At 40.9% G+C, this 23670-nt stretch overlaps 1 protein-coding gene across 1 annotated transcript in view; it reads right to left on the bottom strand.

Moving 5' to 3' along the window:
- Positions 1 to 23670, bottom strand: part of SCARF1 (scavenger receptor class F member 1) — a 60993-nt gene that overhangs the window by 9921 nt on the left and 27402 nt on the right. The window contains exons 6-9 of the mRNA XM_089657877.1: positions 19444 to 19572; positions 14067 to 14170; positions 6647 to 6770; positions 42 to 166 (exon numbers count right to left, since the gene is read on the bottom strand). Coding sequence (XP_089514003.1) covers positions 42 to 166; positions 6647 to 6770; positions 14067 to 14170; positions 19444 to 19572 — 482 coding nt within the window. The remainder of the gene's footprint in view (positions 1 to 41; positions 167 to 6646; positions 6771 to 14066; positions 14171 to 19443; positions 19573 to 23670) is intronic.

Genomic DNA, 23670 nt, shown 5'->3' with positions numbered 1-23670 from the left:
GCTACCACAAACTAAAGTGATCAACAATAAGTTTTTCTTACCAGTAACCCAGGAAACTTTATTGTTCCCGACAGAACAGCACGGCAAGAGGGAGCTTATGTTCACTAAGGCACCCTGGAAATTGTGCTTCATTCTTGATAAACACCCTTCGTCTCCATTAGACACTCTATAGTTAAAAGCAGATGTTAATGAGTATACCTCTGGGGGCCAGTAAATTCATACAATTTCTAAAACACAAATCACAATGGAATATACAAGTTGAAATATATAATAGATACTGTTGTGGATATACATGATAAAATTGACTGGGTTGTGTTTGAAACATGCTATATTTCAATGAGGGGGCAAGACTTGTGTTGTGGAGGGTTTAAATTCAGGATATGCGTAAACGATCCTGTTCCAGTGAGAATTTCCATATCAAGGATAACCATATTTTTACACCTCTAACTTTCCAGTACAATTATCCAGCTCTGCTTATTCTTGGTGCAGAGACTGTGTGGTTTTGGACGGCACATGATGGCCCAATATGTAAAGCAGAAATCCGGGCAAAACATTTTTTTGTACCATGCTGTGGGGCTGTGCATGGGCCATCTGCTCGTTTTTGTCTAGGGGTCATAAGAGAGAAGATATACTTACCGAATCCTCCGATCCTCGGAGCGCAAGACCAGTCCCTGCTTCTTCTTCCCCCCTGCACACTAGCGATCTTGTGAACGGACTGTTCCTGATGTCAGCACGCCCATAGACCAGCTCTGGGCATGAGGATGGCAGGAACAGTCCACCACTGGACACGGGGGAGTGCAGTTTTCCGGCGGATAGGAGGATGGGGTAAGTATAGCTTTTCCACAAAACCCCTTAAAAAAAACAAGTAGTTTTCCTATGCATGGAGTTATGCTTTTAGGTGAACAGAAGCCAAGTATGTATTCCAAGTGTTATGGGTTGCAGTGGATACAATTGCTGGGCATAAACTGATTGGGATACCTTTTACTTACCTGCTGCATTAGAGGGAAAACTTAAAATATTAGTATGGAAAAAGATTTTAAACATTCTATTTTTTAGTAAACTGCCTATATTGAGAGAAATGAAATACAAAAATGCTACACATTCCCTTTATATTCCTCTTGCCAACAAATTCTGAGTGGAACTCAATGTTTTTAATGTGGAGTTCCTTCCCCCGCCCCCCCCCCCAAAAAAATAAATAAAATAAAAGTCAGTAGCTACAAACACTGTAGCTGCTGACTTTTAGGCTCCATTCACACTAGGGCATTTCAAATTGTGGGCTGAATTTCCACGATTCTGCCCACAATTTCAAAACGCACTGGTAAAATCTGAAAACGCATATTAGCGTGTTCAGGTGCCATTCATTGCAATGGCACCTAAAAATGCAGGGCATTTTTGCCGCGATCACAGTGTATTTTTCCACGCGACAAACATGCCATGATCACACAAACAAAATTGTGGGACATGCAACACGCAAAAAAGGTTCTGGAACTGTTTTTGGGCGTTACGCATCCTGCGATTTTGTTTGCATGATTGCAGGGCGTTTGTCGCATGGAAAAATGCGCTGAGATCATGGAAGAAATGACCCGCATTTTCATGTCCCATTGAAATGAATGCCACCTGAACAAATGCGCATTTCATATTTTAACAATGCATTTTCATTTTCGTGAGCAGAATCATGGCGATTCCACATGTAACTTGAAACGCCTATATGTTAATGGAGTCTTAATATCAGGGCACTTACCTGTCCAGGCATCCAGTGGTGTCGTCACTCCAAGCCTATTCTTTAATCTGCTATCAGGTGCTGGCTCCGCCATCTTGACTGAGGGAAACCACCGGTGAAGACTTGTGGCTTCACAGCTGGTTTCCTACTGCGCATGCACAAAGCGCGCTGCACTTTATGAATGGGCCACAGTCCTCTGGGGCCTGTTGAGTTTCCTAGAGGGCTGCAGGGGAAGGGGGGGAGGAGGCAGGTAAGCGGAGCTTCCACTTTTGGGTGGAACTCCACTTTAAATTTTTACATAGTATTGAAGTCTTGCAGCCTTTGTCATGTTTTAATTATTGCATGAGTACCCGCTGAAGAAATTTCCTGGTTTGTGCCACTGATATGAGAAGGAATAATGAAATCTCTGTAATAGCAACACAGATAGCAATAAAACCTGTCAAAGCTCCTAATATTTTCCTATTCTACAATTTTTATTGCATCTAACTATAGGTGTGAGTCTTCTTCACATGGTGACCACACAGGAATTTAGGGAATTACAGCAATAAGTGGAATAGCCAGGTACAAAATGCGAGAATGACAAAATATGTTAAATAGCTAATATTGTGAGAAAAAACAAGCACCTTATTGTTTTTACCTATAAATAATGGGAATTTGATTAGTTACTGACATGCAGGACAGTCTATCTCTTCTAGCTGAAATGTTGATGTTCTAAATGTGGCCTTTCCATAGATTTGGGTTCCAGAAAACATGTTTGAGCTCCTAGGTTACTGGGCAGATCTACCGTGTATGTGTTCCTGACTATTCTAACCAAGACATACCAATGGCTGCAATGGAATATGCAGTCATTAGACATGTGCGGATTGTTTTTTTCTGAATCGAAATTCAGACTATTCTTTTGTTATTCCAAAATTCATATGTATCCGAATATTAGGTTCGAGCAAATTAAACATTTGCTTGATGTTGACAGAAAACAAAACAAAAACAAATTAAAAAAATAATGGTGTTGTATGTCTATTCTTATTTTTCCTTTAAAACATACTGACTCCCCCAAGTGACCCTACAAAGCCATGTTACCTGATCTATATCAAAGTGTGTTTACACTTTGTTTTAAAAGATGGCTTGAGTCTGAAAAACATTCATTCTTTATCTCATTTGTTGACATTAGGAAGTGGGTAATTAATGCTTTTGTGGATATTTTGATAATATCACAGTGTTCATGGTTAATTTTATACAACCTTGTTCAACAAATATTTTGAAAGCTGAATAGATTACCTATTAGTAAATGATGTAATTTGTTTGCAAAATGTGTAACCTTACCTTTGTGTAACTCTACCAATTTGGGCAAATGTATGGTGGGCAGGGGCGGACTGACCATTTGGAAACTCGGGCACTGCCCGAGGGCCCGGCATCAGTAGGGGGCCCCATGACATGCCCCTGGTACCTTTTTCATAGGCTTTTTTGAGTTTGGGAAAGGACACAGGGGCCCCATGATCCCCTATTGCTCGGGGGCCCCATGAGTTGTCAGTCAGCCCCTGATGGTGGGAACATTATTATTTATTAGTTTTATTATTATTATTATTATTATTATACATGATTTATATAGTGCCAACAATTTTCCCAGCACTTTACAAAATGAAGGCAGACAGTACAGATAGAATACAATTTGGTACAAGAGGAATCAGAGAGCTCTGCTTGTTAGAGCTTACAATCTAGGAGGAAGGGTTGAGTGATACAAAAGGTAATAGCTGTGTGGAATGAGTTGATGGAGAAAGTAAAAACGCAATTTATTAATTAGAAGCAGGATAGGCTTCTTTAAAGAGAAGTGTTTTCAGGGATTGTCTGAAGGTGGATAGATTAGGAGATAGTTGGACAGACTGGGGTAGGGAGTTCCATAGGATGGAAGAAGCTCTGGAGAAGTCTTGGATGTGAGCATAGGAAGAGGTGACATGGGACTAGAGCAAAAAAGCAGTTTGGTTGATATTTTGAGACCAGGTTAGTGTTCTAGCTGGAGGCTAAGTTGTGGATGGCTTTGTTAGTAGTTAGTATTTTGAATTGTATTTGTTGGGCGAAGAAACTTGATAGAGAAATCAGGGGAAGTGGCACATGGGGAAGGAAATATTATGAGTTCAGTTTTGGATAGATTGAGTTTTAGAAAGTGGTGTGATATCCAGTCTGATATGTCTGTTAGTAAATCGGTGATACGTGAGGGTGAGCTGAGGGGTAGAGAGATAGATTTGTGTGTCATCAGCATAGAAATGGTATTGGAAACCATGGGAAGCTATCAGCTGACCCAAGGAAGAAGTGTAGATCGAGAATAGGAGAGGTTCAAGGACAGAACCTTGGGGGACAACAGAAAGAGGAAAAGGAGAGGAGGAAGTAAAGTTGTAAGTGACACTGAAGGTGCGGTGAGATAGATAAGATTCAAACCAACAGAGAGTACAGTCCCAGAGACCATATAAATAGAGTTTTTTGAGGGGGAGGGGGTGGTCAACTGTGTCAAAGGCAGCGGAGAGGTTCAAGAGTATGAGTATGGAATAGTAACTGTTGGTTTTAGTTGTTAGTAAGTCGTTTTGGGAGTTTTAGGAGAGAAGTTTCTGTGGAGTATTGTGGGTGAAATGCAGACTGAAGGGGATCAAGAAGGTTATTCTCAATGAGGTGGCAGCTCAGCCAGTTGTAGACTAGACGTTCAAGGAGTTTGGATGCAAAACAGAGTAAGGTGAGGTCCAGTGAGGCCTTTTTAAGTATGGGGGTAACTAGTGCTTGTTTTAGAGGGCTGGGGAAGATGCCAGTAGATAGGGAGAGGTTGAAGATATGAGTCAAAGAGTGCAGGATAGAGCCAAAGGGTGACTGTAGTATTTGCAAGGGAACAGGGTCCAGGGGACAGGTGGGCATTAGAGAAAAGTTTAGTGACTTCCTCTATGGTAGCTGGGTTAAACAAGGGAAGTATTGATTGTGCAGGTGGATAAGGAGTGTTAGAAGAGGGAGATATCTGTACAGTGGAGATCTCATCACAAATTGTATCAATCTTATTTTTGAAGTGATTAGCGATCTCCTGAGCAGTGAGTGAGTTAGTGGGTGGAGGTAATGAAGGACAAAGTAGAGTTAAAGGTAGAAAAGAGTTGATGGAGACTGGTTGAGAGTGTGTTAATGAGAGTGATAAAATAGGTCTGTTTGGCAGTGTGGAGTCAGGAATTGTTTTTTTGGAGGGCAAATTTATATTGGTCATGCTGGGACTTAGTCTTACTCCGCAGACGCTCAAGAGCGCAGCTACGTCTTTTGAGGCTTCTGGTATTGTCTATTTTGCCAGCATTGTAGCGGATGGGGCCTGTTTCTGTGTGTAGTGAGGGGGGCCAATGTGTCCAGGGTGGATGACAGTGAATTGTTGTAGGCAAAAGTGGCCAGGTTGGGGCAGGACAGGGCTGAGATATTTTCATAGAGACAATCTGTTGCAGAAAAAAGAAGAGAAGGGTTAAGTTGGCAAAGGTTTCTATGGGTAACTGTTAGGTAGTTGAAAGGCAAGGAGGAGGAAGCCAAGGAGAGAGTAAAGCTAATAAGGGAGTGATCAGAGAGAGGAAAAGTAATGTTGGTGAGCTTGCAAGGCGTGCATAAGTAGGAGAATACAAGGTCAAGGCAGTTGCCATTGGAGTGAGTAGAAGTGTGTATCCATTGTTTCTAGATTTGTTTTTGCTAACATTGGAAACTCTGTGACATTTTTTAAAAATTAATCTGGTCTTTAGTTACTTTATATGCGATATAACAGGGTCAGATCCAAGATAAATTAAGGTTATTTTTAGTTTTTGACTCATATACTTTAAATTCTACCCCATATTTGTACAAGCTCCCCTATGGAAGATATGAATGGATAGAGTGAATAGAAAACTGGCCTGGTAACTCATAATACCCTCTCAAATTCTATAGACTAGATATATACCAGATATAGACCAGGTAAGCAAATATAACCTATCAGCTTGTTGCACACTGCATGAATATGCATAGACTTAAAGTGGTTCTCTGTTACACTGTGTGGCAGACTATCAGTGACTCACACAGCCAATAGGGAGAGCTGGTGAGTTGACAGTATGCCTCCCTGACATTTTCACTGCACCCCCAGATAAGACAGGACTTGTTTGGTGATAATGTCTAGCAAAAATAAACATAAAAAATAATGAACAAAACAAATACAAATTAAAAAAGTTTAAATATTATTGGGTAATAAAGAGCAGAATAATAATAGCTAAGGGGAGATGGGGGGAAGGAGTTAATTAGGGGTGATTGGGGTAAACTAAGGGCTATTAGGGGGTTAAATAGAAATACATTTTATTTAAAAACTTTTTTTTTTTATTTGTAAGGTTGCTTTAATTGACATCTAAATCCTAAGTAACAGTAATGTTGCTTTGCGTCTTGGAATCACACTTCTAAATAGTGTTTGCAAGCACTGCTCTAAAGCTCAGTTGTTGATCGCAGCCCTTAGCCGGTTGCTGTATTTACAAGTAGCAATTGCTGCTAAAAGTCAATGGGGAACACAATCAGGTCAAGATGTATAGGGCCTTCAACTTACTCCCTGGATACTTTGATGACTTTTTTTGGACACACATAGCATGCCTAATGTCCACAACTGGTTAAAAAAGTTCAAAATTATTTCACAGTTTTTAAAATGCAGTTGACCATTGGGATTTAAATAAGTAGCAAGTAGTGATGTAATATAAACTGCTCTCTGTGAAAGTCTGTTGATTTCCTAATAACCAACAGCATCACAGTAGCAGAAAGTGACTAGTAAAACTTCAAACTACATATAATGACTATATCATGAATCTATAGTGGACTGCCTAAAAATAAAGTCAGAGTGGAAATTGTTGAAGAAGTTACCTGGTAAGATTTGTGCTTGGTCAGAGAAATTGACTATGAAAGTAGGTCACTCTTTACCTGTGTTTATTGTCCATTTGATTGTTCCCACAGCAGCAACAACAACAGCAACAGCAGCAGAGTATAAACAGCAGGCACACGGGAATAAGAACTCCAGCAATTATTGCCCCTTTCTGGCTGGATGCTGTCCAGGAAGATCAGATATGTTCATTAATCAATGCATGCCACTATGTCACCACTCAGTTTAAAGAACAAAGATTATTAAAGGGTATGTCAAGAAAAAGAATTTTAAAAACGAATTGGTTAGCACTTCTGCCTGGCAGTACTAGGGTCATTGGTTTGAATCCCAATCACAGCACCACCTTCCTGGAGTTTGCATGTTCTCTCTGTGCCTGCGTGGGATTCCTCTGGATACGCTGGTTTCTTCCCACACTCCAAAGACATGCTGGTAGGTTAATTGGATCCTGTCTAAATTGGCCCTAGTATGTGTATGTATGAATGTGAGTTAGGGACCTTAGATTGTATGCCCCTTGACGGTTAGGGACTGATGTGGATGTACAATATATATGTAAAGCGTTGCGTAAATTGAATATATATAAGCTATATAGGTACTTGAAATAAATACATTTTAGAGTGGGTATTGATCACAATCCCTGTCTGGTTTCTACTGCTATCCAGGCTTCCTTAGATCTTCCCTCACTTTCTGTCCTGTTCACAATGGCTTTATCAGTCAGGAAGGAAGAAAATAATCTGCAACAAGGGACACAGGCAGAAATAAATATCTGAAGTTCTAGCCTTCCCCTACACTAATAAAGAAATGTTTTTTCTCTGTCTGTGTTGCAGTTTGACGTTAAACATTTTCAATAGGACATGAAATTATGGGAAATCCCTCTAATGGAACAAAAGATAGCAGTAAAACCCCTACCCTCCCTATTTAAAACTAAGTTATGGCTGGAAATATACTTTAACTGCTTGAAAAAAGCCAACAAGTGACCTTGAAAGGCGAAATATATTAGTGATATCTTTAAAGCGTCAGCAAACCCTTTACCAAAAAACTGCCTATGTAGGTAAGGAACTCCTGTAGATAAAAACACACTGTGCAGCTTTGACTAAAGTTAAAGTTAAATAATGCCTTATAATTGTAGGACATTTACATAGCTCACAAAGACTGGCCGAAAAACATCCAGAGATAGCATCATCTTGCCGTACCTTGTTGCTAAGACACTCCCAGATGTTTCTGCTCACCATCACAGAAACAAGCTCTCAAATCGCCACATGTATGTCATGGGTGTTTGTAAGAATGCTAGTCAATGTTTTATGAATGAAAAAAGCGTCAATATGGTTTTCAACCTTGGAGAAAAATGTAAATGTTTTTTTCCATGTTCTAGCTATTGTCAGTTTGGCAGCTAGTAAAATAAAATGGAACAGTTTGAAATTAAGTTTAGTAATGTTTAGGGGTTTAAAATGTAAAAGGGCAAACCAGGGATCCTTAGTTAGTTGAACCCCAAACATTTTGTGTAAGAGTGTGAAAATCCTAGTCTAGAAGCATTTGAGCATTGGGCAATACCGCCAGGTCTGGAGAACATCACCAGCAGTTTGGCAGCTCCTAAAGCAAAGACCAGAATGTCTAGGGAATATATGGGCAGGTCTGGAAGGTACAAGATACCATCTAGTTAAGACTCTAAATGCAGATTCAAGAGTGGTGACATTAATTGTACAAGTAGCAATGGTCATCCACAAAGTATGCCAATCTTCCTCTGGCTTATTAGCTTTTAGGTTTTCTTCCCATTTTGTGACATACATATATATATATGCATGGTAAATGAAGATAAATGATTGAGAGGAGAGTAAACTATTGAAATAAGCTTAGGTGTCGAAGGGGTATAAGTGCAAATATGTTCAAAGACAGTGAAGGTGGTTGAGAGATCCTTGTCTTTCATAAGGGACATCACCAATGTTGAAACTGTATGTATCACAGTATTCTGAAGGAGGTGCTTGAATCTCTCTTTGATTGTGGGCCATGAGAGAACTGAAGGTCTTTCAAGCAGATAATGGACAGTATCGAGGCCATGAGTTGTCCATCAAAGATACTGTATGTGTTAGGAGACTCTAGGCCTGGTGGGAAAAGTGGGTTGCTTGTTATAGGAAGTATGGGAAGATATGGAGTAAGTTACTAGAATATTTAAAGCCATCCCAATTTTTTAATGTATGTTTCATTTGGGGCTCAAGGTTTGTTGACATAAAGTGTTGGGGATCCAGGCTAGTGCTTTTATATTAACTGGTGAACAGGAGGTGGCCTTCAAGTCTGATACCTACATTTTTTTATAGGTAAAGCTTTAAAAGCTCTTACAGGTTACTAGTTTATAGTTAACTATAAATTATCAGCTCAGAATTAAAGTGCTTCTAAAGGCACAAGGTTTTTTACCTTCATGCATTTTATACATGAAGGTAAAAAACCTTCTGTGTAGCAGCCTCCCAACCCCCCCCCCCCCCCATCACTTACCTGAGCCCCTTCTTGATCCAGCGATGTCCATGATAGCCTCAGTTCTCTGGGGTCTCTCACTCTTGATTGGCTGAGGCAGCAGCGGGAGCCAATGTCAGTCACAGCCAGTAAGCCAATCAAGAGAGGGAGAGGTAGGGCCAAGCCACAGCTCTGTGTGTGTGAATGGACATGCAGAGCTGTGGCTCAGAAGCACGCCTCATTGGGTGCCCCCATAGCATGCTGCTAGGAGGAAGGGGCCAGGAGCGCCATTGGGGGACCCAAGAAGAGAAGGATCAGGGCTGCTCTGTGCAAAACCACTGCACAGAATAGCTAAGTATGACATGTTTGTTGTTTAAAAAAACAAAACAAAAAAAACAAGACTTTAGTATCACTTTAATACCCTCTGTTGGTTGCAGCAATACCTTACATATACAGTGAGGGAAATAAGTATTTGATCCCCTGCTGATTTTGAATGTTTGCTCACTCACAAAGAAATGATCAGTCTAAAAATCGAATGGTAGGTGTATTGTAACACTGAGAGTCAGAATAGCAGCATAAAATTCAAAAGAAATGCATGTCTAACAAATGATGCACTGATTTGTATGTTCATGAGGGAAATAAGTATTTGATCTCCTATAATTCAGCAGGATTTTTGGCTACCAGGTGTCTTTCATACAGGTAACAAGTGGAGATTAGAAGCAGTCTCTTAAAGGGAGTGCTGCTAATCTCATTTTGTTACCTGTATAAAAGAAACCTGTTCACAGGAGCAATCAAACAATCAGATTCCAAACTTTCCACCATGGCAAAGACCAAATAGCTGTCCAAGGATGTCAGGGACAAGATTGTAGACCTTCCCAAGTCTGGACTGGGCTACCAAACTATCACCAAGCTTGGTGAGAAGGTGACAACAGTTGGTGCAATCATTTGCAAATGGAAGAAACACAAAACAACTGTGAATCTTCCTAGGTCTTGTGCACCATGCAAGATCTCACCTCGTGAAGTGTCAATGATCATGAGAACAGTGAGGAATCATCCCAAAACTACACGTGAGGATCTTGTCAATGATCTCCAGGCAGCTGGGACCACAGTCACCAAGAAAATAATTGGTAACACACTACACCGACAAGGATTGAAATCCTGCAGTACCCGCAAGGTCCCTCTGCTCAAGAAAGAACATGTCCAGGCCCGTCTGAAGTTTGCCACTGAACATCTGAATGATGCAGAAGAGGACTGGTTGAAAGTGTTGTGGTCAGATGAGACCAAAATGGAGCTCTTTGGCATCAACTCAACTCACCGTGTTTGGAGGAGGAGAAGAGCTGCCTATGACCCCAAGAACACCATCCCAATTGTCAAACATGGTGGTGAAAACATTCTGCTTTGGGGTGTTTTTCTGCTAAGGGGACAGGACAACTGCACCGCATCAAAGGGACGATGGACGGGGCAATGTACCGTCAAATCTTTGGTGAGAACCTTCAGCCAAGGCAACAAAGGAGTGGTTTAAGAAGAAGCACATTAAGATCCTGGAGTGGCCTAGCCAGTCTCCAGATCTCAATCTGAAAATCTGTGGAGGGAGCTGAAAGTTCGTCAGCCACCAAACCTTAATGACCTTGGAGAGGATCTGCCAAGAGGAGTGGGCCAAAATCCCTCCTGAGGTGTGTGCAAACCTGGTTGCCAACTACAGGAAATGTCTGACCTCTGTGATTGCCAAAAAGGGATTTGCCACCAAGTACTAAGTCATGTTTTGTGAAGGGGATCAAATACTTATTTTCCTCATGAACATGCAAATCAGTGCATAATTTGTTAGACATGCATTTCTTTTGAATTTTGTGTTGCTATTCTGTCTCTCAGTGTTACAATACACCTACCATTCATTTTTTAAGACTGATCATTTCTTTGTGAGTGGGCAAACATTCAAAATCAGCAGGGGATCGAATACTTATTTCCTTCACTGTATGTAGCAATTGCTGTTTACATACATGTACAGGCCCTAAGCTAACATTGGACAGAAGTACTTTACCTACTCGGTGCTTGCCCACAGTACATTTACTGCAGGCAGGCGGCACGAGCAGGCTGAATCATGCACATGTACGTCCCCCTCTGTCCCCCTCTGCAGGCTGAATCATGCAGGCACCCCCTCTGCTAACCCCTGCTGTCACTGGCTACATCAGGATTTTGTCAGCAGGTCCTTCCCAAAGATTTATGGCTGAGACCTGTTAAATTGCCTGTACCCAATCACAACACAGAGCATGGTGTTTACAAACACAAAGGGCTCTGCACACAGATCAGTGATCTGACTGTTGCTTCTCCTACAAAGCAGGGAGAAAAAGCAGCCAGATCTGTAAGTAAAAAGCAGCACATATTACACAAATTACACTTGTTAGGCACACAGTTAACTTTGATTGCCCCTTGATGGTAACCCCTTCCCAGCCAGTATCATTAGTACAGTGTACAGTATTAGCACTGATCACTGTATTAGTGTCACTATAGATGTCAGTGCCAGTTAGTCAGCTAGTGTACCTCCCAGTCAGCATCAGCTAGTGCCAGGTTGCCTTCCACACTATCAGTCCCACTATATGTCGCTGATCATCACCATTACAAGTATAGCATCATAGCTGCGTAAATTCCAGTATATATACTATCATTTGTAGACGCTATACCTTTCACATAAACCAATTAATATGCACATATTGGGATTAGTTTTCCCAAAAACATGTAGCAGAATACATTTTAGCCGAAATTTATGAAGAAATTAGATTATTTTATTTATATATTTTATTATAAGTAGAAAATATTGTGTTTTTTCAAAATTTTCACTTTGTTTATATAATGAAAAATAAATAAAAAACCTAGGGGTGATAAAACTACACTAAAAGAAAGCTCTTTTTGTGTGAAATTTTTTTTTAAATTTTGAATGGATACAGTGTCGCATGCTGGAGCAATTGCCAGCTAAAGTAGCGCAGTGCTGAATTGCAAAAAATGCTCTAGTCATGACAAAGTTAAAACCTTCCAGAGGCCAAGTGGTTACATTTATTTTATTAATATTTTTATTTATGTTATAAACATTTAATTTTAACACTCTTTTGTGACTTAATTGCTATCACAAGAGAGCTAACAAGCCCCCTATATGATAGCATGAATAGGTGACAGGTTCTCTTTGTGGTGACATCTGGTGTATATTAGACCCTCAATGTGACAGCACTTATCAAAAAAAAAAAAGAGTACAGTGTGCATGTGTGTGTATATATGTATGATATGATATGATATAAAAAGTCTACACACCCCTGTTAAAATGAGTCCGATTGGAAAATCTGTGGGGTGATCTCTGAAGAGGGCTGTGCACAGGAGATGTCCTCATAATCTGACAGATTTTGAGTATTTTTGCAAGGAAGGGTGGGCAAATATTGCCAAGTCAAGATGTGCCATGCTGACAGACTCGTACCCAAAAAGACTGAGTGCTGGAATAAAATCAAAAGGTACTTCAACAAAGTATTAGTTTAAGGGTGTGCACACTTATGCAACCATATTATTTTAGTTTTTTTTTTTTTATTTCCCTCCACCTAAAAGATTTCAGTTTGTTGTTCAACTGAGTTGTACAGTTTATAGGTTACATTAAAGGTAGAAAAAGTTCTGAAATGATTTATCTTTGTCTAATTTTTTTACATCACAGAAACCTGACATTTTAACAGGGGTGTGTAGACTTTTTATATCCACTGTATGTGTGTGTGTGTGTGTATATATATATAAAAAGTGTGAAAGGGGGAGACTGTCACTGTGAGAAGATAGGAAAATGTGAAACAGGATTCGCATTTAGGGTGAATGCGATGCTTCAACCTAGTGTTTCTGGGCAGAGAAATCTGTGGAGTTGGCTTTCTCTGGATTTTGCAGCTCTGGATTGGAACATCCAGTCCTGTGTCTGGGTTTTCCTAGAAGTCTGTAAATTGGAGTAGCAAGTAGAAAGATTGTCAAACTTGACACTTGGCACTCAGAAATGGATACCATCACTCTAGGTGTGATCCCATGGACTTTTCACAACCAGGGTTGTAAAGAAATGGTGGAGCAGCCCTCTTCAGACCAGGGAAATCCAACACTGCACAGAAACATGAAAACAAAGCAAAGGCCCTGAGAAAGGGGACAGGGTCCACGAAACGTGTCAAAGGCTCACACCATCTTGTCTTCAGTTGGAGGTGGAGAGTGGTCCACATTGTGTGTTTAGGCAACCACATGCCAATTACCTACTTTGTTTGTGAGTAAAACCTTTGTCTTTTATTTTCAATATATTGTTTTAAGGTAATGTGCTAGACGTTTGTTCCCTCTTTGTTTTCATGTTTTTGTGCCTGCAAATTGGAGTACACAGCTGTGAGGTGTCCTTAAATACTCAGATCTGAGAATAGCTCAGGGCTCCCAGTTAGAGACCACTCCCAGTGTGGCAGACAAAAGGTTTCATCAAGGTGTCAGAGTACCCAGCTGGAAGCCAAGAGACAGAGGTCTTAGTACCAGGAGTCAGGTCAGCTCCTATCGGGGTGTCAGGAGAACCCGCATCCATATGCCAGAGGTGGGCCTTAGAGCAGGGCACTGTGTCTAAAGGCTAGAGAGCCAAGGATCCAGGAGAGGTACTGCAACTGAAGCTGAGTGAGCTTATAAGGCAGGTGGCTCTGCATTTTCCAGTGTTTGTCTTTTTTGCAGAAGCTGAAGAGAATACCTTTTGTGGGAAGTCATTCTGTTGTGAACTTTTGCCTTCTTTTAAATAAAAGTGGGCTACCAGGCCCTTGAAAATAGTTCCTGCCTACCATGGACTCACTATATAAACGCATCTACCACGAGAGCTAACTACCCATGCCACTATCTATATATAAATATATTTATAGATATATATATTTCTATACACTGTATGTGCTCCTTATGAGAACTTCTTTGAGAACTCAGAAATGATGGAAGATACACCCCCATATATACTATAATTATAAAGAAAGAAGTAACATATCAGAAAAAAAGACTTACTGAGCAGACAAGTTCCATACAGTGGGTTACAAGGACCACCATGACATTCACAAGCACTTGAGCAGTTGGATCCAAAAAAGCCATGTGGACATGTTTCATTGCAACTAAATTATACACAAAAGAAAATACAAAGATATTGTACTGTCTTAGAGAATTATAATATACCTCTTTGACATGACATTCTCATATATTAAACATTAACAAAGCCATTGCTATTTGCTGTGTTATTAATGAATGCACATAGAAATCAATAATAGAAATCTACATGTGCTGCATTACTGGTCTGATACTTAATATGACTTCACTCCATCACAATGCAGTAATACACCCAACTCATGGCAACACATGAAGCACAGTGCTGTATACCTCAAAGCATCTACAGAATGTACCTATGCTATACTGTACCCAAGGTATGATGTAAGTTGCTCTGAGGAGAAAAAATATAAAGAGTGATCAATTTCTTGTTTTGTTTTGGGGCCCAAATGAATGGCCTGTAGTAATGGTGCATGACACAACACATGGTAAAGTGCATTGCCTTACATGTGTTACCACCATGCACCATGGTGTGCATGGGTCCTTACTGCATACTTGTTCTGGGTCAGTCATTTAATAAGCAGTAAAACATATTCTCTGCCTAAAACATACATATTCTTCATTTTCGCAGTTACATTTTGTTCTTTTAAGGTCCATTCACAAAGATTACCACCAATGAGAATCTACAGTTCTTGCTGATGCATAAACTACCTCCATGCACACTCTATTTGTTAATAGCTGCAACCAGCCAGCGGTGTAGGCAGAATTGCACCCTGTACAAATCAATGGCCAGCACTGCCGCTGTTCACGTGGGCACAGATAGTTTGCATTCAGTGACATTCTAGCCACACACAAGCTGGGTGCAGGTAATTGTCCAGTTTGTATTCGGTCCTAGCACACAGTGCTGCTGCATCCAGATACAGAGTTTAGCTGCATTTGAATGCTGCAGTCCAGCTGTCTCTAGCCATCTGTCTTGAGTTCTTACATGAATTTTCACTTTTTTTGTATCCCCTTGCCCTCTCTCACTTTTTCTCTAATTTTACTGTTTACTATTTGTAATCTGTATGCCATAGAAGCCTCATGGTAAGTACTACATGTGAAACGTGCATCTCACCAGAGCTTCCACGAGAAAAGTTGTGAATGGATTACAGCATAAAGACCTCTTTTTATGTTATGCCCCAGCAATATTGAACTAGAACTGGAACTACTTTAGCTATAGAATCTTTTGGGCATATATGCAATATGTAAAGTATGTTATATTTTATTATAAGGAATATATTATACCAGGCATGTCTTTCTCTACAATGTCTACTATGTCTACCATGTCTTTCTCTGTATGGGTGTAGTGACTGGGACCTGCTGTCAGTTTGACAGCCAAGACCTTGATCCGTATAGCAGAACTTTGGTAAGAATCAGTGCTTATTAATAAAAAGGATCTTTGGCTGATACGCACCTTCAATCCATAGCTGCCTCACTACTACTTCTTTTCAACTATAAGATGTCCTCAGTCTTCTGAGCTGAATGATGCCCAATGTCACTGAACTTGGAAGACTAAGGACATAGCTGTGAATGTATATTGGCACCCTGCATCTCAATAATATTGATGTAGAGAGCAGGACTGATGTCATCACATTAGCACCACCCTCTGAGCCCGGGTTCACATATATGCGGTGCAGTATATCGCATGTGATTTGCACGGGAACCGCACCACATTCCTGTGCAAATCACATGCGATTTGTGTGCAGTCCGATTGGAGCCATACATATTGTATGGCTCTAATCGCACCGCACCTACACCAAAAAGGTGCAGGACCCTTTTTGGGTCTGCACTAGAATCGGATTGCATAGGTATTCACACCTATGCGAACCAATTCTGCACATCGCACCGCATTTTGCGGACTGCTTTCAGGTGTTTTTAACTTAACATATACTCCCGCAACGGTTCACATGAATCGGATGCGATTCTGAAGCGGTAAGGAATTCGCACAGAAACCGCTGTGAACACCGCACCGCATCAGTGTGAACCAGGGCTAACTCTTGAAAGTTGCCCACATCTGGAGGAGGACTAAAGAGGAAGAGGACCTAGCATGTCACATGACTGCTCTGAAGACTTTAGAAAAAAACAATATTGCCTTGTAGAGTTAAGTGTAAAGGAACTAGTATGTACTGAATTTAGCTGCCGCTGTCAGGAACAGAAAATTACTATTTATTTATTCATGTTTTATCAAGCAGGAGCTGGAGAAGCAACCAAGATAGTGGAAACAATCTTGGTTTTCTTTTTTTATTTACCTAAATCTCCTTTTCAACTCTCTATTAACACTCTGGGGGTCATTTACTAAAACTGGAGAGTGCAAATTCTGGTGCAACTGTGCATAGAAACCATTCAACTTCCAGGTTTTATTGGCGAAGCATAAGTGAAGTTAGAAGCTGATTGGCTACCGTGCACAGCTGCACCAGACTCTGTGTGCACCAATTTTAGTAAATCTCCCGCTCTATCCCTAACAAGTCTAATGAAAGCTTTCTTCCCCCTATTGTCCTTAGGTAGTGTTTTGTTGTTTATTTCATTCTCTGCTGTACTTATATCAATATAGTAACACTTGTAAAACTGTCACACCTCAAACTGGATAAAAAGCACATCTTCTATTTTTATATTATTTTTGCATTTAAAATATACAAAAAATATTTAAATAACTATTGTAAGACAAAAGCACAGGGAAACAAGCTTTGTTTGTTCCAAAAAATTGTATCACTTCGGTGTAATAAGTAGCATTCCTGGAAAATTAAAGTGGAATTTATGTGAAAACTAAAAAAGGGTGAACAGAAAGAATTTTTAATGCAGAAGAGACATGCTTTGTCTCTTCTGCATTAAAGTTACCTACCTGCCTGTCCATCCTTATACAGTGAGCTGCACACACGCAGCTCACTGTAGGAGTTTGGCAATGCTGCCAACAATTGAACTCCCATGCATGCGCAGGAGTAATGTCATATCAGCCCAGCCAATGAAAGCAGCTGACAACCAATAACCAGAAGCTAGCTGCTCAAATACGACAGCGGCCAGTGGGAAGCTCCAGGACGCTCCATTGCTGGAGTCATGGTGAGTATAATTCCACTTTAATAGGCCCATAGCTAAAAAATAGGAAAATGGTTACAAAAACAAGCAATTGTGTGCCCATTCATGCCCAGAAATATTGTGGGAATGGTTAAAAAAGGTTTCATGTTAAAGCTGAGCTTCACGGACAGCTAAACACAGATAAATGCATACTGTATATGTGAGATGGTTTATCTGCCTATGGAATTGTATTTTATCTATCCAGTACTGAGATTTACACATCCCTATACAGCACAGCCCTGTCTGGCTGGCCAGGAGACCTGTCTACTGTAATTAACATTAACAGATCTTGTTCCTTTCACCAGCCTGTGACTGGGCAGTGAAAGAAGCAGCAGGCTGATGAGCTAATTTCTCTGTCACTCTGACCTCTCCTCCTATCAGCATGTCCCTTGTTAGCACATGAGCACCACAACACAGCTGACTGGTTCCTTTTGCTGCCTCAACCTCTCTCAGGGCCAATTCACACTAGCATAGGAGTGGATGGACATTTCAGTTTTTTCTTTTTATTAAATTCATTGACATTTCTAAAATTCTGTTTTCACTTTGTCATTGTGGGATGCTGAGTGTAGATTAATGAGAAAAACAACTGTAGTATCAGACTGCAACACAAAATTGAAAAAAGTGAAGGGGGTCTGAATACTTTATGAATGCATTGTATATATACTGTACAGGGGCGGACTGACCATTTAGAAACTCGGGCACTGCCCATGGGCCCGGGGTCAATAGGGGGCCCCATGAGATGCCCCTGGTACCTTTTTCATAGGCTTTTTTGAGTTTTCGCAAGGACACAGGGGCCCCATGATCCCCTATTGCCCGGGGGGCCCCATGAGTTGTCAGTCCGCCCCTGATACTGTATCAATCCTTTCATACAGTATGTATGTCTGACTATGCAGGATGCATGGTGTAAGAAAACAGCAATAGAATAAGATACCTATAGAGTATGAAACCTCTTTCCAGAGAGGTGTCCATAAACCCACAATGAAAGAACCTCTCTCAGGGCCAATTCACACTGACTTGTGCTAAAGTGCATGTACATTTCCATCCATGTTAGTTGCATTGTTAATGCGCGCTGACATCCATTGACATCCATTTTTACATCCGTTGACATATATTTTTTGCATTTTAGTACAAAGCAAGGTTATGGTGTGAATAGAGCACATTGGAAATTGTTTTTCACATGTCCTTTCATTGATTTGCTTTTACAGCTGCGCTAAAACATACTGGTGTGAATTGGCCCTCAGTCAGCTCTACCGGGATTGCAAGAGGCTGCTAGCATGTCAAATTGAGGTAATTACATTATAATTTTGAAAAAAAATTAATGTTTTAATGAAAACAGAACTTCATTAATTTGTGAGTTTTATATCTGCCAGAAGAGCAGCTTCAAAAAAACATAAAGCAAAGAATCTGAATAGTTCACAGTAAGGCCCCTTTCACACGAGCGCTCTGTTTGTCCGTTTTTTATTCATCTGTTGATGGATTAAAAATGGACACCAGTACATTACTATGGAAAAACGTATATAAACGGATGACTATCCATTTATATCCTAAAAGTGTAGTTGGGATCTGAGTTACATACCTTGTATTGGGAGGAAATACTCACATGCAGTTTGTAACTTACTGATGTCTTTTATATAAATCTTTTTTTTATATATATTTTTATTACATTTTTGTTATTTGCAAACACAGCAGCTCCAGTGGTTGCAGCAATAGATAAACTGTTTTTCAGTACTGATATAAGCAATGTAGATAATATATAATCTCAGTGGTTACAGTATATGTTACTGGGGGGCTGCTTTCGTTACCAGGGAGCTGTCCCTTCTTTGAATAGGCAGAGATGTTCCTGCAGTCTGCACTGATTCCACAATTCTGCTCCATTACTGTGTATAAGGGGAAGAAAAAGCCTTCCTTGTTTGGAACCTGACCCTGTGCTAAGCATTGTCCCTCACAAGGGGGTTCCTCTCCCTACTACACACTCGGCAAAAGCATGCCAAACTGATGTGGGGGTTCCTGATTTAAAAGGCTCCCTCAGCCAAGATTGCCACCGTCTCTTGAAAGCTCAGTGTCTAGTCAGACTACCTTTCTTTCTCTAGGCCCTGTAAGGAATCTCAAGAGACCAATTCCCTTATGAGACTCCCTTTTACCATGCAATAATGGCACTAGGCCACCTCAAGATGGGAAGGCTAACTGCACCTGCCTACAAAGAACCTAAATTGATTTTGTATGAACAGTCTCTTACCTTTGTTTCCAGTGTCCCAACTCACAGACACAGTCCCCAGTCATTGGGTCACAGCTTCCATGAATGCACAGTGGACACAGATGCTGGCATCTCTCACCATAACTTCCCTCTGGGCAACTGAATTCACACCTTTACAAATGCACTGTAATTACTATACATTCCTTTAGACAAACATGCCATTAAAAAGGTAATTTGCTTTAATAACTCTTGACATCTGTAATTATTGGCAGCATTGTGGCTTAGCGTTTAGCACTTATGCCTTGCATTAATGACATCCTAGATACTAGAGATATGGAGTGTTCATGAAAATATAGTGCTCCAGTTTTCTTACATAGAAAATGTATTATAAATTTATACAACATCATGATGTTCTATGGACTGTTCAGAGGCATAACTACACACCGGAGTTGATTTACTAAACACAAATAGACTATGAACTTTGCAAGTGCAGTTGCTCTAGAGCTTAGTAAATGAGGTAAAACTTCACTTTACAAAGAATACCCAATGATATGCAAAGAAAATAAAAAAAAAACATTTTTGCTTGTACTTGATTGTGTGATGGAAGTCAGCAGAGCTTCCCCTCATGTACAGGTGAAACTCAAAAAATTAGAATATCGTGCAAAAGTTCATTTATTTCAGTAATACAACTTAAAAGGTAAAACGAATATATGAAATAGACTCGTTACATGCAAAGCAAGATAGTTCAAGCCGTGATTTGTCATAATTGTGATGAAAACCCCAAATCCACAATCTCAGAAAATTAGAATATTGTGAAAAGGTGCAATATTCTCGGCTCAAAGTGTCCCACTCTAATCAGCTAATTAAGCCATAACACCTGCAAAGGGTTCCTGAGCCTTTAAATGGTCTCTCAGTCTGGTTCAGTAGGAATCACAATCATGGGAAAGACTGCGGACCTGACAGTTGTGCAGAAAACCATCATTGACACCCTCCATAAGGAGGGAAAGCCTCAAAAGGTAATTGCAAAAGAAGTTGGATGTTCCCAGAGTGCTGTATCAAAGCACATTAATAGAAAGTTATGTGGAAGGGAAAAGTGTGGAAGAAAAAGGTGCACAAGCAGCAGGGATGACTGCAGCCTGGAGAGGATTGTCAGGAAAAGGCCATTAAAAAGTGTTGGGAACTTTCACAAGGAGTGGACTGAGGCTGGAGTCAGTGCATCAAGAGCCACCACACACAGACAGATCCTGGACATGGGCTTCAAATGTCATATTCCTCTTGTCAAGCCGCTCCTGAACAACAAACAACGTCAAAAGCGTCTTACCTGGGCTAAAGAAAAACAGACCTGATCTGTTGCTCAGTGGTCCAAAGTCCTCTTTTCTGATGAGAGCAGCTTTTGCATCTCATTTGGAAACCAAGGACCCAGAGTATGGAGGAAGAATGGAGAGGCACCCCCTGCAAGATGCTTGAAGTCCAGTGTGAAGTTTCCACAGTCTGTGTTTATTTGAGGAGCCATGTCATCTGCTGGTGTTGGTCCACTGTGCTTCATTAAGTCCAGGGTCAACGCAGCCGTCTACCAGGAGATTGGAGCACTTAATGCTTTCTTCTGCAGACGAGCTTTATGGGGATGCTGACTTCATTTTCCAGCAGGACTAGGCACCTGCCCACACTGCCAAAAGCACCAAAACCTGGTACAATGACCATGGGATTACTGTGCTTGATTGGCCAGCAAACTCGCCTGACCTGAGAGAATCTATGGGGCATTGCCAAGAGAAAGATGAGAGACATGAGACCGAACAATGCAGAAGAGCTGAAGGCCGCTATTGAAGCATCCTGGTCTTCCATAACACCTCAGCAGTGCCACAGGCTGATAGCTTCCATGCCATGCTGCATTGAGGCAGTAATTGCTGCAAAAGGGGCCCAAACCAAGTACTGAGTACATATGCATGCTTATACTTTTCAGAGGTCTGATATTGTTCTATGTACAATCCTTGTTTTATTGATTGCATGTAATATTCTAATTTTCTGAGATTGTGGATTTGGGGTTTTCATGAGCTGTAAGCCATAATCAACTGAACTATCTTGCTTTGCATGTAATGAGTCTATCTCATATATTAGTTTCACCTTTTAAGTTGCATTACTGAAATAAATGAACTTTTCCACGATATGCAAATTTTTCCAGTTTCACCTGTACTAAGCTCTGGAGCAATTGCCCTTGCAGAGTGCACAGTCTATTAGCAAATCAACCCCATTATGATTTATCTATATAGCATGAAGGCCATACACCAGTAGAATTTCACTTTAGTTCCAGATTCTGAAAGCTCTTTTATCAGAGCTTTTAAACTTGCCATCACTGAGTCTACTAATTTTTTTAATGTCCTTAAAATGTTATCCAGATCTGCTGCTTGAATGGAATCTTTCCATAACTTAAATCATATTCATGGTTAAAATTGTGTTTGTTCAGATAAGAAATGAGAACAAATTTCATCCTGCTCCTTCAAATGTTCTCATCACTATGGTCAAAATGGTCATTTATTTGACCATGCTAACCATTAGGAAATTGAACAAACAAGTAGAAGAGGCATCATTGTTCCAAGGTACAGCCCTGGCATCACTTTTGTATTGTCAGAGTGCACTTAAAAGAGGCCCTCTGCCCACTAGAACAGCTCATATTCACACCATCAACCTCTGAGTATGGAGCCAACAAGTCAGAAGGTAACACACCCTTCACATTTTCTTCCATTTGAGGATGCATGTAGTTCTATGGACAAGAAGAGAGCAGATACAGGATCATGGCAAATGTGCAGAGAATATTGCTGCTGGGGCTGGGGCAATAAATAGTTGTGGGGATATAGGGGTGAACATCTATGGGGCATTAAATTATTCCTGGGGAATTAAGTATGTGCTGCTTGGGTTACTGTGTTTGAAAATGTGTATGTATTATATGGGTGAGTGCAATGCATATACTGCTCATGAAGAGAAATATCTATATTGCATGGAGTAGACTGATGAAAAAGTTACATCTGTGAGTAAGGATGTAGTAAAGATGTACACTTCTCAAAAAATTTAAAGGAACACTTTGAAAACATATCATATCTCAATGGGGAAAAATATCATGCTGGATATCTATACTGATATGGGCTGGGTAATGTGTTAGGAATGTAAGGATGCCCCATTGTTAGATGGAAATGAAAATTATCAACCTACAGAGGACTGAATTCAAAGACACCCAGAAAATCAAAGTGAAAAAATGATGCAGCAGGCTAGTCCGTTTTGCTGAAATTTCATTGCAGCAACTCAAAATGGTACTCAGTAGTTTGTATGGCCCCCACGTGCTTGTATGCCTGCCTGACAACGTCAGGGCATGCTCCTAATGAGACGCCGGATGGTGTCTTGGGGTATTTCCTCCCAGATCTGGACCAGGGCATCACTGAGCTCCTGGACAGTCTGAGGTGCAACCTGTTGGCATCAGATGGACCGAAACATGATATCCCAGAGGTGTTCTATTGTATTTACGTCAGGTGAGCATGGGGGCCATTCAATGGTATCAATTCCTTCATCCTCCAGGAACTGCCTGCATACTGTCGCCACATGAGGCTAGGCATTGTTGTGCACCAGAAGGAACCCAGAACCCACTGCACCAGCATAGGGTCTGACAATGGGTCCAAGGATTTCATCCTGATACCTAATGGCAATCAGGGTGCCATTGTCTAGCCCGTAGAGGTCTGTGTGTCCCTCCATGGATATGCCTACTCAGACCATAACTGACCCACCGCAAAAACGGTCATGCTGAATGATGTTACAGGCAGCATAACTTTCTCCACGGCTTCTCCAGACCCTTTCACATCTGTTACATGTGCTGGGGTGGAACCTGTTATCATCTGTGAAAAGTACAGGGCGCCAGTGGCGGATCTTCCAATTCTGGTGTTCAATGGCAAATGCCAACTGAGCTCTGGTGACGGGCAGTGAGCACAGGGCCCACTAGAGGACATCGGGCCCTCAGGCCACTCTCATGAAGTCTGTTTCTGTTTGTTTGGTCAGAGACATTCACACCAGTGGCCTGCTGGAGGTCATTTTGTAGGGCTCTGGCAGTGCTCATCCTGTTCCTCCTTGCACAAAGGAGCAGATACCGATCCTGCTGATGGGTTAAGGACCTTCTATGGCTCTGTGCAGCTCTCCTAGAGTAACTGCCTGTGTCCTGGAATCTCCTCCATGCTCTTGAGACTGTGCTGGGAGACACAGCAAACCTTCTGGCAATGGCAGGTATTGATG

The sequence above is a fragment of the Staurois parvus genome, unplaced genomic scaffold, assembly GCF_062004578.1.
Source record: "Staurois parvus isolate SC_StPar_1 unplaced genomic scaffold, SC_StPar_1.0 ptg000029l, whole genome shotgun sequence".
Taxonomy (NCBI): Eukaryota; Metazoa; Chordata; class Amphibia; order Anura; family Ranidae; genus Staurois; species Staurois parvus.
The sequence above is the reverse complement of the archived record's forward strand: the minus strand, read 5'-3'. Positions and strand labels throughout refer to the sequence as shown.